This window comes from Sturnira hondurensis, unplaced genomic scaffold (assembly GCF_014824575.4).
Source record: "Sturnira hondurensis isolate 20B ecotype Veracruz unplaced genomic scaffold, ASM1482457v3 Scaffold0007036, whole genome shotgun sequence".
Taxonomy (NCBI): Eukaryota; Metazoa; Chordata; class Mammalia; order Chiroptera; family Phyllostomidae; genus Sturnira; species Sturnira hondurensis.
Genome location: NW_028079667.1, coordinates 4,376,303 through 4,393,931, shown reverse-complemented (window position 1 = coordinate 4,393,931; position 17,629 = coordinate 4,376,303). Strand labels below are relative to the sequence as shown.

The window sequence follows — 17,629 nt, the reverse complement described above, 5'->3', positions numbered from 1 at the left end:
TCATGTCAGCGCAATGTTCCTGGTCACATACAACGCCGTCTTATGTTTCATAGAGATTTCAACACAGGAAATAGGCATATTAAGACCTGCCTAATTCATAGGTTTTCCCTGATCCACGTACACTGGTTTCTTTGAATGACTCTGAAGAAAAAGCCGTAAGCAGTGCTTTTATACCAGCTTTAATAATGCACATTTCAAAGCCCAAACTGGTCGGCCACCTAACTATTTACATAGTCAACATTCAGTGGGAAAATAAGTGTCAACAGGTTCCACTTTCCCAGGCGGGAACAGCATGTGACCTTTCATTACAATCCTCACGAGTCTTAGTTTACTCGTTCTTAGTTTACTGCCATCTGAAAAGTACAACTTCGCCCACTCCACCCCACCCTGCCCCTAGCCACTTGAACAAGTTACACAGGGGTACCACATCAGAAATGCTGTGGGAAGCACCCACGTCTTTTCCATCTTTGTTTATGGCAATAGCAAGGTGGTTTGCACAGAGTAGAAAATTTATAAAATGGAATGTGGTTTCCTAGAACACAAAAATTTCTATAACATAAAGTGTTTTTCTTAATATTCTGATTGTTATGATGTCTTGCCCATGACCAATAATCTTTTAGATCCTTAATAAAATCTATTAATATTAAGTACCTGATTTTCACAGGGAACACATTCAACCATGTTTTCTAAAAGGAGACTCAAAACCACTCAATGCTTCCCTTAAAAAATTATCAACAAAAAGTATTGCATATTTTTAAAATTTCTATTTTATTCACAATCACAGCTCTAACAATACTATAATTTTCTTTTACTACAGAAGCCGTACTATGTATTAAATACTTGTCATGTATCACGTAAGTGCCACATGTTTAACCTACATTTTCTGTTATATTCTCAATATTAAGATGAAAGTACTCTTAATCTCTGCATTACAGAGCAGGGCATTGTGGCTCGCAAAACTGGTATCATCCTTAGGCAACCTGTAATATGGAATAAATACTAAATCTGGAATTTGAGTGTAGTTACCTCCAACTGCCACGCCCCACTCCAATCACATGAAATCTCCTAAAGCCAGAATCACACTTCTCTTCCCATTAAAAAAAATCATCATCAACTGTATATACTCCATTGATTACCCCAAACAGGAGCATGTGGATCGAACTCAAAAATTCCTTCTCATCTTTTCCTTCCTCAAAACAAGGAATCTACTTTGCAATTATCTTCTAAATTATTCAAAGTTGTCTTTTTCCCCGCCATTCATTCTGTCATTTCTTTATCCCAGCCTTTTATTATCTATTGTCTGAAACACTACAAAGGCCTCTCAGTTAACCTTCCTGTCTCATAGATCAACCCCCCAACCATCAGACACGTACTGACTCTCACATACTGCTGCCAGTGTACTTTAAAAATACATATCTGATCATAGCAAATGTTTGTCTAAGTTTTTTCACGGATACCGATCATCTCCAAGGCAATGTCTATGCTGGCTGGTGCTCACCTATTTGGCTTTCTTACCCTCTTCCCCACATACATTTGAGAAATATTTCCCAGGTAGAATTGACTGGACTTGGTGACTAACTAGATGCGAGATCTGAAGAGTGGAAGAGGAAAAGGTATTTAATTTAGTTGTATATTAAATGTAAGTAACTAAGGTATAGCAATATGCAGATAAACCTGGGGTTAAGTTCAAGAGATCTTTTTCTCCAGCAATCTAATAAAAGTTGTATTTCAACAACTTTTGTCAAAGGCCAGTCAAACTCAGTATCTCCAAAATCAGATTCATGCTCTCTGCACCCCATTCCTGAGCTTTGAGTGTATCATGTCTCAAAGAGTGGAAGCACCTCTACCCAGATGTGAAGGCCCCATTATCCGAGGCCCTCCCTTTGCCCCAGCCCCCTCCGGAGCCAGATCCTGCCCCCACATCCTGCCTAGTTTACCTCCTAAGTAGTTCTCAAATCAAGCATCTTCTCCTCATCATCCCTATCCTCTTCCTGGTCCATGCTATCACCTCATCTCCTCTTATCTGCTCTTACAATGCATTTACTGATATCTGCTCTATCCTCCCTATAATTTATTCTCTATACTGAAGGCAAACTGATCTTTTCTATCTGAAAAATCTGATCATATCACCTCCCCATCCAATTATACACAGAATTTTTGGTTTTTCCTTCACACCACCTACCACAATTTCAATTTTTATGTGTGTGCTTACTTAATTGCACTCTTTTCCCCCCAAGCAACTCTGAACTCCCGAAGGCACTTGCTATCCATTGTATCTCCTAGTACAATGCCTGGTAAAGAACTCATTATCACCATTTACAGCATAATTAAATAAAATAATGAACAGGTGGCTAGCAAACATCTTGGCCTTTGTTTTGGGAGCAAGGAGTATCGAGGCAGTGAGTTCATGGGTCTGAATGATTCACCAAAGGAAAACGTGTATGTACTATAAGAAAGGCAATGCAGGTCAAGTGCAGGTATAAGGTTGAAAGCCCAAGAAAGAGATTGAGTCAGAAGACAGTAGGAAGACTATAGGATAATTATACCATAGACAACAAGATAGGAAAGAAAAGAGATTGATGAACTATATAAATATCTCAAAGTAGTATAGAGAGAAATTGGAAATTTTTGTCTCACAATAATCCACTTCACTTGTTTAATGTCTATGTAGTCTTTTTTATCATACAGTCATCACAGATGGGCCTCTAAATTTTCCTTAGTCTCTCTCATACACATGAAGTGCTCTCAAGATGTTACATCTTCATTCAATTATTGTTTGTAATTCTACTGTTTCTATTAAGAGTAAAACTCACAAGAAAAATATACTTAGTCTCAGCCTCATTTAAATATTTAAGCTTTTTGACATTTTTACCAATTTTTCTGAGAAAATGCATTTTGTAACACCTCACATATTAACACAATGCTTCAGTTATCTGTGATTTATTTTATATCCACCTGCAGGACGGTGATTTGCAACACTGCTGTAAGTTTCTGGATACCCAGAGCCAGGCCTGTTGCTTTTTCCAAGCACTTGTCATAAACATGCATTTAATCCATACCTCACTGTGGTGGCAGAGTTAACAACGTCATATCATGAACAGTCAGGCAACAAGAAATCTGCTTACCCGTGAGAAGGAAATAGTTAATCATTTTAGTCTTTAAAAATTTTTTAAATATAAAATATATAAGGTAGAAATGTATTTGTACACAAAGGGTTCACATTTAAAATAAAATTAAGTAGTTATATTAGTAGGAAAATCATTCCGTGCACCTGCCATTTGAAGTACTATACAACTAATCTTTTAAAATATTTTTTTACATGTACTGCACATAAAGCTCAATGTTTTTTCCAAACTAAATGCATGGAACATCATAATCATTTGAAACAGTATTTCAGAAAAGATGAAAAGAAATATAGATGTGTTTCTATATAGAGTTTATTATATGTATGTATTAATAAGTATGTGTATTAACAAGTAGACATAATTAATATATAAATACATAATATATATTATACAGAATGAGACAAAAGTAAGTTTTCAGTTGTCTGTATGGAAAATAATACAATAACTAGTAAATAATAATACAAGAATAAACTGCGCTTTGCATGCTCACATCTGTAAACCTACATTTGCCCACTCTGTATATGAAATTCAGAGGCATTCATAAAATAATATTGACTCTTAGATTAAGTTAGGTAAACTCTGGATTGGTTACAAGCTTTTAAAAATACAATTTATTTAAATAATAGCTATGACAATAGTGTCTGATGCTTTGAATCATGACAAGTTTTAAGGAAGTACATATTTAAGATTTTTTTCTTTAAGTCAGCAGTTATACAAGCTTATAAAGTTTTCATATAACCCAGTTCCTTCCTTCCTCTCATACACATGAAGTGCTCTCAAGATGTTACAACTTCATTCAATTATTGTTTGTAATTCTACTGTTTCTATTAAGAGTAGAACTCACAAGAAAAATATACTTAGTCTCAGCCTCATTTAAATATTTAAGACTACATGTCCAAGCAGTAGCTCAGTGGGAATGGTATTAACAAGCAAACAGTTCTATAACTTAAGCACTGAAAATACGAAAAGGGGATGGAAGACAGAAAGGAATACTGTTTCTCAGAGCACCAGGCTCTATAGAAGAGAATAAATTCAAGGCCTAAATGGAGAAAACTAATAAATTAATTCTGCAATTAGTGAGGAAGAGGACATACAGAACAATGATACAAAATAGCATTTGCAAACTGGAATCACTGCTTAAAAAATAAAGTAAAATAAAGATGTGTAGGAAAGTGTATCTAATCTTCTAATGTCCTAGTTACATTGAAAGCAAATTCCCTAGGAAAACCGCTACAGAATTAGTGCTTCAAGCCTTACTAGGCCACACAGGTCAACCATGTCAGTTCTGAAGCCATATCATAATTTTTCTTGCATGTAGTCTCAGTCAGATGAAAGAAAACGAGGAGCAGTGTGCCTCCGGGTTGAGGTTCTCCATTTATTTTGCACTTACACTTTATGTAGAGAAATGCTAATGCTTAGGAAACAGTCACTTCCCTTGGGGACTTCAGACCTCATAAAATTCATATATAGTTTCTGCTGAGAGCAAATTAATATAAATTTAAATCTCACAAATATTGCATATTTTATAGGACTACTTTTTTAAAAAGTATATCCATTTGGTAAGTGGCTTTTAAGTAAGATTATGACCCTAATTAGATCTTTCTAAAATATGTTGTATTCTGTTGTAAATGGTACGCTATAAAACAAACCACTTGGAGTCTGTTTTAATACAACAGAAAATAGAGAATAGAAAATTAAGCTTTGAGTTCCAACTCGATACAAAAATATGTATTCTGCTGGTTGTAATAATACAATAAATTCAAAGGCACAAATAAATGACCATATGTTATACTTAACAGTCAGCAAGCTGTAAGACTGACAAAATTCTAGTTTCCAAATCAATGACCACACACCCAACATTCTATGCTAACTATTTAGCATTCTGAATAAAACTTAAATTTAGAAACTTCTCTAGAGCAAAAAGAATCATAATGCTGTAATTAAACATTTGGAGTGACAATATAGAGAAAATAGATATGAACTTTCCAGAGAGCTATCTCACCTTCCCAAATCCAAATCCCCCCACCTACATGGCAGAAATGCCCCTCGCCTCTTTGTTCTCTCTGGCTGTAACCATTCCAGCAGCTTCTGCCCCTTCCAAAGGCAAACTCCTCTGCTGCTCTGGATCCAACCCTTCTTTGCAGGAATTCTCTCCAGCAAGGATTCCCTTTCTCCCCTATGTCATCAATACCTATCTGTGTACCTGACCATTCCCATTCATGTAAGAAACAAGCTAATATCTTTCTTAAAACACAACAAAACGAGCTTCTTGGACTTCAGGCTCTACACCATTTGTTGCATAATATTTATGCTACACTTCACTGCAAATATTCTCAAAAACAATTCCTTCTCCTTATCTTCACTTGTATACATTTTCCTTTTCTCTAATATTTAACCATAGCCTTCCACTGGAGTAGCCTTTACCAATATATTTATTTGTCCAGCCATAAACAATAGTTAACTTTTAATCATTTTCTGTGGGCTAAATGATGCACCCCTCAAAGTTATGTCAAGGTCTTAACTCCTAGTTACCTTTGAATATGACCTTCTTTGGAAATAGCATCATTGTAGATGTAATAACATTAAGATTGAGTCATATTCAATTCGGGGGCATGGGTAATTGGATACGTCTGTCTTTATAAGGACAGAAGATAGAGATCCAGACGCACAGGGAGAATGTAATGCGATGATGTGGGCAGAGATTAGTGAAAGCTCCAGAAACCAAGAAACATGAATGATTGCTGCCAAAGAAGCTAAGGGAAGGGCATGGAATGGACTCCCTCCTAGATGCTTCAGCGGAAGCATGGTTCAGCCGACACTTTGATTTCCCTCGTCCAGCCTCCACAACTGTGGACAACAAATTCCCTTGGTTTTAAGCCACCCACCTTGCGACAACTGGTTACAGCAGCCATGGAAAACTAATATATCATCACATTTAACCTCTCAGCAGCATTTGAACTGGTGAACATTCTTTCTTTTGAAATTTTTTTCTTCTCTCGTATTTGTAGCATTGCTCTCAGCTGATTTTCTTCATGCCTACTACTTCCTGGTACTGTCATCTAGCTCTTTTACACATTCCAGATCTCTAAATGTTGAGGTGTCCTAAAGGTTTTGCAAAGGACTTCAGTCTTTTTTACCTATACTCTCTGCCTAGTAAACTTTTGCAAGGTCATGACTTTCATGCCATTCAGATGAGGATAACTTTCTATTTAGATTTATATTCTAGCCAGGACTTCTCCACTAGGTTCCAGATTGATATATGTAAATGACCAATCAACTTCTCCCTTTGGATATCCAATAGGCATCACAAAATTAATATAGCCAAAACAGAAGTATTTCATTATTGATTCCAGAAATACACATTCCTCAAAAGTGTCCATGTCAAAGTGCCACCTCATCCGCCTACTTGTTCAAGCCAAAAACCAAAAAGTCATTCTAACTTCCTCTTTAATATTTCACATCCAATCCATCAGTAAGTCCTGTCTGCTCTTGCTCCAAAGCATAAACCTGATGTCCTCCTGTATCTCAACCACTACCACAGTGTTTCATTTTCATCTCTTGCTGGTGATTTCTGAGAGATTCCTAACATTTCCTTGCCTGTGCTCTAAATCTCTTTCCCCCATCTCCCTCCCTGCACAGCAGCTTCGAGATCAGGCTTTCTGAAGTGTAAAAAAGATTAGGTCATTTCTTTGCTAAAGATCATCCATCAACTTTCCATTATAATAAAAGAATAAATATAAAAATTAGAGAATACAATCAAAATTTCTTAAAACCCACACGATCTGGCTGCTGACTTCTCTCTGACTGCATCTGTCTTTATTATCCCCTTCAATAACTATATTCCAGCCATCTGGTCTTCTTCTCATCTCTTGAATGTGCCTCTATTTCTTTTATCTCAGGAGATTTTAATATGTTGTTCCTTCTTGGAATATCTGTCCCTCTGAAATATTTATGTTTGGGATGTCTCTCCCTTCATATTTCATGGTTATCTTCTCCATTTCATTCAAGTCCCAAAGATGCTACCTCCTCCAAGTGACTTTTCTGTACACAGCAGTTAAAAGCAACCAAGTACACTCTACTCGATTGCTCTCTATTCAATTTTGTAATTTGATGTTCTCTAAAGCATCTTTCCAGAACTGAAATGAATTGTTCCACTTTTATTTTGATTACATATTTTTATCTTCTTTTCTAAAATATAAACTTTTAAGGTCATAAAATCTGCAGTGCCCCAGTGCCCAAATGACTACAACAGTGTTGGGTTTGAGCAGGTACACGAGCAATATGTGTCAAGGGATTTAAAAGTGGATGAAAAGTGGGCACAAAAAATTCATTAAGTGTGTCATTTAGGAGGCCATTACAGTAATTTATTCAGGATATAATGAGAATTTAAATCAACTAAATGATAACTTGAAATGGTGAAAAGTGAAGTGATTTGACATATTCAGTAGAATTTGATAGGAAACATATACCATTGTGGTACAAAACATGGACTTACACTCTTTGAGGCACTTCTTTGGTGGAGCTGATGTCTAACATGAAGCATGCTTTCAACCCTTTGGAAACTGTTTTCTATCCTTATTATGGACAAAATTTGTTCTTGTCAAATTGTTTTTAAAAAATTAATTTTAACTTTTCAATTGCAGTCGATATACAATATTGAATTAGTTCCAGTTGTACAACATAGTGACCAGACATTTACGTAACTTATGAGGGGACCATCCTGATATTTCTAGTACCTACACCTCACAGCACAGACAGTTTTTATAATATTGTTGACTATATTCCCTATGTGGAACTTTACATTCCTGGGACTGGGGTTTTAAAAATATGCATGTTGCCAAAGAGAATACATGTTTTTTTAGCCCTTATCCTGCTTGATTGTTGCTTCTTGAAAATCATCATCATAGATTCCTATGACACAATGCTCTCCTACCTTTCTTTTAATCTTGCTACCTGCTCTTTCTAAGACTTAAAAGATTTCAAATTTTGCTATTGTGTTTTGCAAAGTCCTCCAGAATCCAGTCTTTGCCCATATTTCCAACTTCACATCTTTAACTCTCACTCAGCCCACTTCCTTCAAGACACTTTCCCTGACTTCAAGTCCAACTTAATTCTACACAATTATATAGCCAAACTATCATTTTTTCTTTGTAAAGTACATTGACGATTTTATATGTAAAATTTTCAAGGGACCTGAATGTAAGAAAAATTTCAACTTTTTATTGAGAAAACTCTAGTAAAATAAAATTCCTTATACACATATTTTTTGCCATTACTCTAAATTTTTCATCATATTACTATCATTACTTTTCTGTGAGTCACTTATTACCATTTCAGCATGGAGCTGTATTCTTGAATTGGAATATTTTAAAACTCACAGAAGACTGTTATCACTAATATCACATTAACAAAGGGTAAAAGTAAATAGTATTCCACATTGCAAGTTGACGCATTTGAAAGTAGCACATTTAACTAAAACAAGATCATGTCTCTCATTATGTGTTTTCTATTACATCTCCCAAGGATAGACTACAGGGAAGACTCCAGGACTATTTTATAGAGGGAGTATGAAATTAGGTAGGTGGGGGCACAACTTGGGAAGAAGTGATGTTGTCACTCCAAGAAGCCTACTAGGAGGAAGTCGGGTTGAAAGAAGCAGGGAGTGTTAATGAGGGACTAGTACCATCAGCCTGCCAAATATAGGTATTTTTTCTGCAATAGAAATACTGAATCCTTTATTTTTACCATTTGGTTACTTCTGCAGATACAAATTGGAATAAAAAATCTACACACATTTCTATAATATATCAATAATAAAAAGCCATATTATGTCCTTTATGAATTACTTTTGGGGGAAGATATTAAAAGTTACATTATGAACTAACTATATATTATATACTAACTTACATGTTTAGTTGTTGGATGAAATGTACTCACACTCACTTTCCCATTGCGATTGTCTTCTTCTCTCACTGCCAGAGCCTTCAGAAAATTATCTTGCAGGTCTTTAGAAGTACTTGTCAATGTCCTATAAAAATCAGGTCTTCAGTTATAATATATTAAGTAAAAAATACATTTAGAACACTCTCAGTCCACAATATGCTTATTTATTTCAAATTTTTTATAACACTAAGTGCCATTTTTATAACACTAAGACCATATTATACCCAATCATTATAAATCATGCACAATTATACTAATCTACTAGCTTTCTCAGTTTAATTTTATGCAATTATAGTCTTTATTTACAAATGATTGGAATAACTTCTCTGAATAATATACATGACCATTTTAATACTCATGCGGATAGTTAATTTCATCTACATTCCCTTTTATTCTTTTATTATGCCATGAAAATTAAATATATTTATAATCACCACTACCCACAATAATTTTAAATTTACTATAACTTAAGTACAATTTATTTATCTTATATAAGAAAATTAAAATACTATATACCTAAGGCAATTAATTACTGGAACAGAGTATTAAGTTTAACTTTATGATCGGAGATAATCAAGGTAAGGAAGGGAACTAGGTTATCTCTGTCCCATAAAAGGAAGCATTAAGAATTCAAGAGAGAGACTTCTGGCCAAGGTGGAGGTGTAGGTATATATACTGTGCCACTTTACACAACCAAAAGAAGAACAGCAACAAATTTAAAAGCAAAAAGCAACCAGAATTGGCAGAAAATTTAACTGTATGAAAGTCTGACAACCAAGGAATTAAGGAAACATTCACCTAGAACAGTAGGAGGGGTGGAGATGGGCAGCCTGCACAGAGAGGACTCACAGCAATGCGGCGGCTAGTGGAGCAGGTTGGTCCCACATTTGCACAAGGATAAACCAGGAGGAACAACTAGGGAGAAAGACAGACCATGCAACTCATGGTTCCAGTGCAAGGAAATAAAGCCTCAAAACCTCTGACTGAAAAAACCTGTGGGTGTTGTGGCAGTGGGAGAAACTCCCAGCCTCACAGGAGAGTTCATTGGAGAGACCCACAGGGTCCTAGAACCTACACAAACCCACCACCTGGAAATCAGCACCAGAGGGCCCAATATGCTTGTGGGTAGCAGGGGAAGTAACTGAAAGCCTGCCAAGAACTGAGCAAGTAGCATCGTTTTTTCTTGGATCCCTCCCCCACCTACAGCTCTGTGATGCGGTGACGTGGGTTGCTCTACCCTGGCAAATACCTAAGCCTCCACCCCTTACTAGGTAACAGGTTGCTCCTAGACAAAAAAAAAAGCACCCCAAATGAAAGAACAGATTAAAAACTCCAGAAAAAATACAAATACAACTAAGCAATGAAAGCTAACCAACCTATCAGATGTAGACAGAGTTCAGTACACTAGTAATCAGGATGCTATTTTGAGTCACAAAATAAAGGAAGAAGGGGAGGCTATACAAAGTGAAATAAAGCAAAATACACAGGGAACCAACAGTGAAGGGAAGGAAATTGGGACACAAATTAATGATTTAGAGCAGAAGGAAGAAATAAACATTCTGTCATAACAGAATGAAGAAACAAGAATTCAAAAAATGAGGAGAGGCCTGCATCCAAGATTAATCTATCTGGCAAAGCTATCATGTAGAATGGAAGGGCAGATAAAGTGCTTCTGAGACAAGGTAAAACTAAAGCAGTTCATCATCACCAAGCCCTTATTTTACGAAATGTTAAAGGGACTTATCTAAGAAAAAGAAAATGATAAAAAATACAAACTGTAAAATGACAACAATGAAATTCAAAAGAGAAATGACTTTCTCTTGAAGTAAATTGTAAAGGAAACTTATCACAAAAATCTCAGTCAAGCATCATTGAACCACATAATAAAGAGGGTCCAAGAATAATTTGCAAAATAACAATTCTTTCCTTATATGGGAATTTCTCATTTATTCAACAAAAATCTTTATTATTTGCCTACTATGTATTGAGAAGTATGCCAGGTACAAAGATAAATAAGATATACTTTGTAACTTCTGCTCTCAAGTTGCCTGTGGTCTCATAGAGTTGAAGAGATATAGGAACATTATAATGTAATACCATGTGATAATTGTAATAGAGATACGAATGGATATCAGAGGGCAAAGAAATATACTATCTATTTAAGCAAAAGTCACTAAATCTTAAGCTTTAAAGCAACTGTTGAATTAGATGTTAAAGGATAAGCAGGATTAGCCAGGTCGGGGCAAGGACAGCGTGGCAGAAGGAGAACAGTATCAGACACCGCAAAAGAACGAAAGAATAGAGGTAAAAAACTGTAGAGTGCCCTTCGGTAATTACAAAGCAGTCAGAAAGGAAGTTCAGGAGTGGAGGATCAACCATATAATACTAATAAAAATGAATGTTTTCAAAGGCATACTGTTCTAGGTATTTAGTTAAGGTCACTCAGCTGGCAGCAGCAGAATCTGCACCCAAACCTACGCAATCTGAATCTAGAACTCATTCTCATAACCACTAGGATACATTACCCTTCCACTAAGGCCTGTATGCTACTTTAAGGAGCTTGTGCCTAGCCTTCCAGAAGATGTCGAACCATGAGGGTATTAGGTGAGGAGATAAAAATTTCAAGTTTATGTTTTAGAAAGAATATTCAGTAGCTATGAGAAACATAGCCTGGAGGACAGCAGCACTGGAGGGCTTCATTAGGGGGCTATTGCGAAGCTTTACTAAGACGAGATGGAGGCCCTGATTCAAAGCAGCTGTTGGTAAGGGTAGGAAGGGATAGGTGTGAAAAATATTGAAGGGCTAAAATGGACCTGGTTATTTCTTTTTGTAAAGAGTTAAAGATGGATGACTACTGGGTTTCATTAAATCAATATAGACATGTACATTATGACACCTGCTAATGATTTTGTTGATCTCGAAATGCAACACTTTACATTGGTCATAACTTGTCAGCTTTTGCTTTTCTAGCTTTATATGATTTGGTTTGATATTAATACTCACTAATAATTCAAACATCTAAATACACATTTAAAACATACTTATTAGTACCAATGGAAAGAATCAGATATTTGAGAAGTTTTTCAATTCATTATTCAGTACATAAATGAGTCTTCCTTATTACAATATACCTATGCACTGCTCTTACATTAAATCTCTAAAATATACAATTTATTTTGTCAGTTGCTTGCCTGGTTAAATATGTGTTGTTTATCCATTGCTCACAGGATCATCTTCTCACTTGGCCAGTTTCTAATTTCCTGCTTATAGTTACATTTAAAACAAGAATCAGTTAGAAATTCTCTGTGATGTTTGAACAGAGAGTTTTACAAGTTCATCAGTCAGGACTGCTTAGGTTATGGTGTAGTAACAAATAGTTCAGTTCTCAATGGTTTACGGTTACAAAGGCTTATTTCTCAATAATGATGTCCATCAATAACAGGCTGACTATGGCTCTTCACCTTGGAGGAAGGAGCAGAGAAGCTGATGCAGCATCTTTTATCTAAAACATCTTCGATTATTGTGTAGAGGGAAAAGAGAACATGGCCACACACTGGCTATTAGAGGTCTGCTTGCAAGAAGAGAAACGTGTCATTTCCACTCACATTGTATTGCCCAAACCCAGTGTCATAGCTAATCCTGAAATTAATGAGATATGAAAGTATAATTCTGTCCAGAGAAGAGTAGTAAATAGTTGTAAATATTAGCCTATGTGCCCCATGCTTGAGACTAGTTAGCTAAGCAAACAAGAACAATAAAGAAAACACTTTTTTGGTTGAAATTTAAAAATAAAGAAAAGTTGCTAAACAATATGGTTCATTGCAATATAACCAAATTAAGACCTATGTGAAAACAAAGAGAATTAATATTGGCCCCACAACAAACTATTTCCCCACAGAGCCATAAAACATCTTTAAATTTATGGTGCAGAGAATGAAACACACTTCAGTATGTGGTCTTCTGTGACAGTGTAGACACCTGTTGTTTTTGCCTCTCCAACATGCCTCCCCTTCAGTAAGAAAACCCTTATTTATGTAAAGAGGTTTTATTTATTTTTAGAGAGGGGGAAGAAAGGGAGAAAGATAGGGAGAAAAACATCAATGTGTGGTTGCCTCTTGTGCGCCCCCTACTGGGGACCTGGCCTGCAACCCAGGCATGTGCCCTAGACTGGGAATTGAATCCATGACCTTTTGGTTTGCAGGCACTCAATCCACTGAGCCACACCAACCAGTGCTAGAACCCTTATTTTTATTTGGGCAATGGTTCTTTCCACATTCTGTACTTAGAACAGTCAATCAAAGTAACTGCTTACTCACAACTTTAACCTGCCAAACCTCAGCCAATGAATATGCCTCAAGCTTGACCAATGTCACTGCACCTCCTGAGAATATACAGCATAAATAGAGACACCCAGGATGACAACCAGCTGGAGTTGTAGTGGCTGCCCTTAATTCCTACTACATAGCCTAATTATTCAACTTTCTATTCAAATCTATGATAATCAGTGTTCCTCCAATAAATCACCATTTTTGATTCAGTTAATTAAAATTGGCTTCTATTGCTCACAAACAAAACCTATCACTGATAACAGCGATTATCCAGTGAAGACACACCAGAGTTCCTAAAGTTTTCCACATATTAAGTCAACTCCCCACTCCTCCATCTCCCCCAAATACTTCTTGTTTTATTTTAAATCTTTAGAACATTATGGATAAGTAAAGTCCAATTTAATCGCCCACCACAATCCCAAAATACCAAAGGTAACCATCATTACCAGCTTTGCATGCATTCTTCAAGGTTATTTTCTACAATTTACATACATATTTGTGTGCCCATGAAACATATATAATATCATTTGGTTCTTCATTTTATTTCATAAATTGTAGCTTACTCTTTTATTGCATTGTTGTTATTGTTCCCAGGTATAGTTCATGAGAGAAAGATAAAAATTCAGACATGAAAAGAATAGATTTCTGGGCACCATTCACTAACAGGGAAGGAACCCCGAGTATTCTGCCAGGCTCTCATATTAATGGCTGAGGTTTTTAGGACCTATCTGGCCAAACAGGAAAAGAGAGTCATAGCAGTAGAATTCTCACCACCTCTGGGCTACGGTAGACTTCTTCCTTCAGTGAAAATGAAAGTCCCAGTTGTTACCTGGGCATGCAGATTTCTGAAATAAAGACTGCTTTTCCTAGCCTCTCTTGCAGCTATTTATGTCCATATGACTAATTTTTCCACAACAGTATCCATGTGAAAATTATGTATCACTTCTAGGCAGTGATCGTACTTCCTCTTGAAGTACAAGAGGAAGGGTACTTTTTTTCCTATAGTTGGAAGGCAATGGAATGACTGTTCCTCCAACTGCCACCTTGATTTAAATGGAAGGCCACTGCCATGGAGAGACAAGAGAAAGGAGCAGGGTCACCAACACCTCAGAGACCCAACCCAGCCTTGATTGACACCATGTGCATTTCTAGAATACAGGACTGAAAAAATTACATTCTGTTTTAGCCACTGTCATTTTGGGTTTTCCTATTATTTTTAACTAAACCTAATGTAAACAGGCACATTCACCCTATGAAATTTGCTCATTCTTCTGAAAAAAATGTTGTTGTGGAATTAGCTTGGTAATCAAAGTGCACTTTAACCTTATCTGTCATACTGTAAGAATTCCCCCAGGAGACTGTATTACTTCTGTAACTAAAATAAGTTATTTTTAAAATAGTCATAAAGTTAAGTATTTTAAATGGAAACATGAAATAATGGAACTAAAATTTAACACACAGACATCAGTCTTTAATTCTTATTTACTTATCAACTCACCACATTTTTCTGAACCTGAGTTTCATGATGGGCTAAACTATCTCCAAACCCCTAGCAGCTGTAAAACTTATGATTTAAAATGGCATGTTCTATCATCAATCACCAAACATATTAATTTATAATTAGTCTACAAAATGTGACCATTGTACTAACAATACATTAAGATCATACTGTTCCTCTTTTACTATTATTCAAGTCTTACATACACACAGACTCACATTATTTCCTACAACACCTACGAGGAAGATAAAAAGTATTTTGGTTATATAAATTGGAAACAAAAGGGATAAAGTCTGTAACCCTTAAACTATTTGCAGTAGACTAAAAAAGTTATATATACAATCAATTATTATACCACACTACATCTGAAACTTCTCAGCAAGGGAAATATTAGAAAAGAAAGTTAATATAAAGTGTGTGGTTAGGAATTCTTAAATTTTTAACATGCATTACTCTTGCTTAACTAGATTTATTTAACAGTGACCTAAGAAATCTTGCCTAAATAAATATTACAAAAAGAGTTACTTCCTCAAGGAGTGAAGTAGGTCTGTTACAAAATCTTAGGGTTATAAGTTTTATAAACGCAAATACTCCAACTTTGTTGTTTACACTCCTGCACTTTCAAAATGGAGTAAAATTTACATGGACGAATTCTATTTTACCAACCTTGTTTAATCATTAGCTAAAGAGGTTTATATGATCCAACATTAGTGACTCCAAATACATTTGTAATTTTCAACAATTAGGCTATTGGTTTTATAATTTAATTATCTTGTTTGTGTCCTACACATATTTTCTTAACAGACCTTTCTTAAATGTTTCCTTAACATTCAAGGGAAACATTTTAAATGATCATGGTCTCAGAAAAAAAAATTGGAAAATGGTTAAATAGGAAACTTATTGCCAAGAGTTATTTTCTTAATAGTTCACTTATTTTAAAGATAAGGTCTTTCAATAAATATTTATAACATTAATCACCTCAGTACTTTAAATGTACAAATGGGAGTGTTCTAATAGGCTAGGTTTGACTCATCAATGTGATGTGTGCTAATAAGCAATTTCCTAGTGATCAATAAATCAAATCTAAGATTATATCTGTTTTAATAGCAATATTTTTTAATCTATTTGGAAGTCTACATACTAGTCTTTATGCTTCATTTTGAAACAAATTTAATTATCCTCAAATCAAGCCCTAAAGCATAATGTTAATTTTTACTTTAGAGATTCTTGTAATCAGCTGGAATTTGGCTTCTATGCTAGATATCATTATTCTCAAGGCTTTATTCTACTACAGTGAAGGCTTAAAATATATCAAAACATGATATGTATATCACATATTTTCACATCATAAAAACAATGAGAATGCACTTGAGAGATTGAACCTGGTGGCAGGATTGGGCGTGGGGAGAGGTATGCAACCATCACGTTGGAAGGCCTGCTGGGAGTTATCAGATTTTCAGATCTGGAGACTTCTTTGTAAAGCTTATCAGCCATGATCATCCATCCAGTCTGGACTGGAATTCTGATCAACTGATCTGTTCAGAGCCAACACTGATTTCCTTCACAGCCAGTGAACTCTGATGTAGCCTACATTTCATATTTCTAGAATTCATATTTTACTCATAGCACTCATTTGAATATATAATTCAACCTCTCTGTGCCTCAGTTACTTTAAAATGATGCTTGTATTTTACTCAGCCTAGAAAAATTTAGTGGAAAGTAAAAAAATAATAGATGACTAAAACTTTACTATAAAAACTTTATAATGTTATCTGCTTAAGAAAGGAGCACACTTGTCTATGAAAAATCAGTTTTCAGACAGAAATGCTTTTATTTCCTATGATAAGTATACTGATGAAACTGTGTGTGTGTGTGTGTGTGTGTGTGTGTGTATTTGGTCTCAAATAATCTAAATTTTATATTTTAGAGGCCAAATTGGAAAATAATTTACAGACTTGTTATAAATATAATTTTATATAGAACAATGTCTCAATTTTCAGACAATCATTGGAGTATTAAATATGGAAGATATGTTCTTATAGTACTTTGATGTAGGACACCTCATGCTTTCTCAGACAGAAATAAACCTTGTACATTTTCTCCAGGACAATACTGTATTTTTTTGTTTTGTCTTTTTCATAAATTATAAAGAAAAAATCTTACTTTGCCCAAATTTAGAAATTTTTTAAATTTTATAAATATCTTTGACACCGGTAAATCTTTACATTTCTTTTCTTAATGTATTATAGTATATTTGCTCTATATCAGTCAGCTCAAGCCCCCATAAAAAATAGCGTAAAACATATGGCTTTAAACAACAGACATTTTTCTCACAGGGAGACACTAAGTCCAAAGTCAGGTACCGGACGGTTTGTTTCCATGACAGCTGTCTTCCTGGCTTGCAGACAGCCACCTTCTCCCTATGTCCTCATACAGCAAAGAGCGTGTAAGAACAAGTTCTCTGGTATCTTTCTCATATGGCACTCATCCTATCGTGAGGGCCCCACCATCATAATCTCACCTAAACAAAAGTACCTCTCAAAGGCCCTTCAAATACCAGTCACACTGGGGGTTAAGAGTTTCAACATATGAATTTGGAGGATAGAGGGCACAATTCCTTCTATAGCATGCTCCTTCTCCTTTCATAACTCATTTCCCACATTTTATTTTTCTTGCCATACCCCGTACAACTTGGAACAATTTCAAGTTTTCCTTTCTCAAGGATTTACTTCTTG

At 35.4% G+C, this 17,629-nt stretch overlaps 1 protein-coding gene across 2 annotated transcripts in view; it reads right to left on the bottom strand.

Annotated features, from left to right (window-relative positions):
• The window catches only part of CFAP299 (cilia and flagella associated protein 299), a 515,701-nt gene that overhangs the window by 310,453 nt on the left and 187,619 nt on the right, over positions 1-17,629 (bottom strand). Inside the window, exon 3 of one of the 2 annotated variants that reach the window (XM_037051036.1) lies at positions 9,063-9,153. In XM_037051036.1, the coding sequence (XP_036906931.1) occupies positions 9,063-9,153 (91 nt within the window). The remainder of the gene's footprint in view (positions 1-9,062; positions 9,154-17,629) is intronic. The other variant, XM_037051037.1, reaches the window with a different exon arrangement.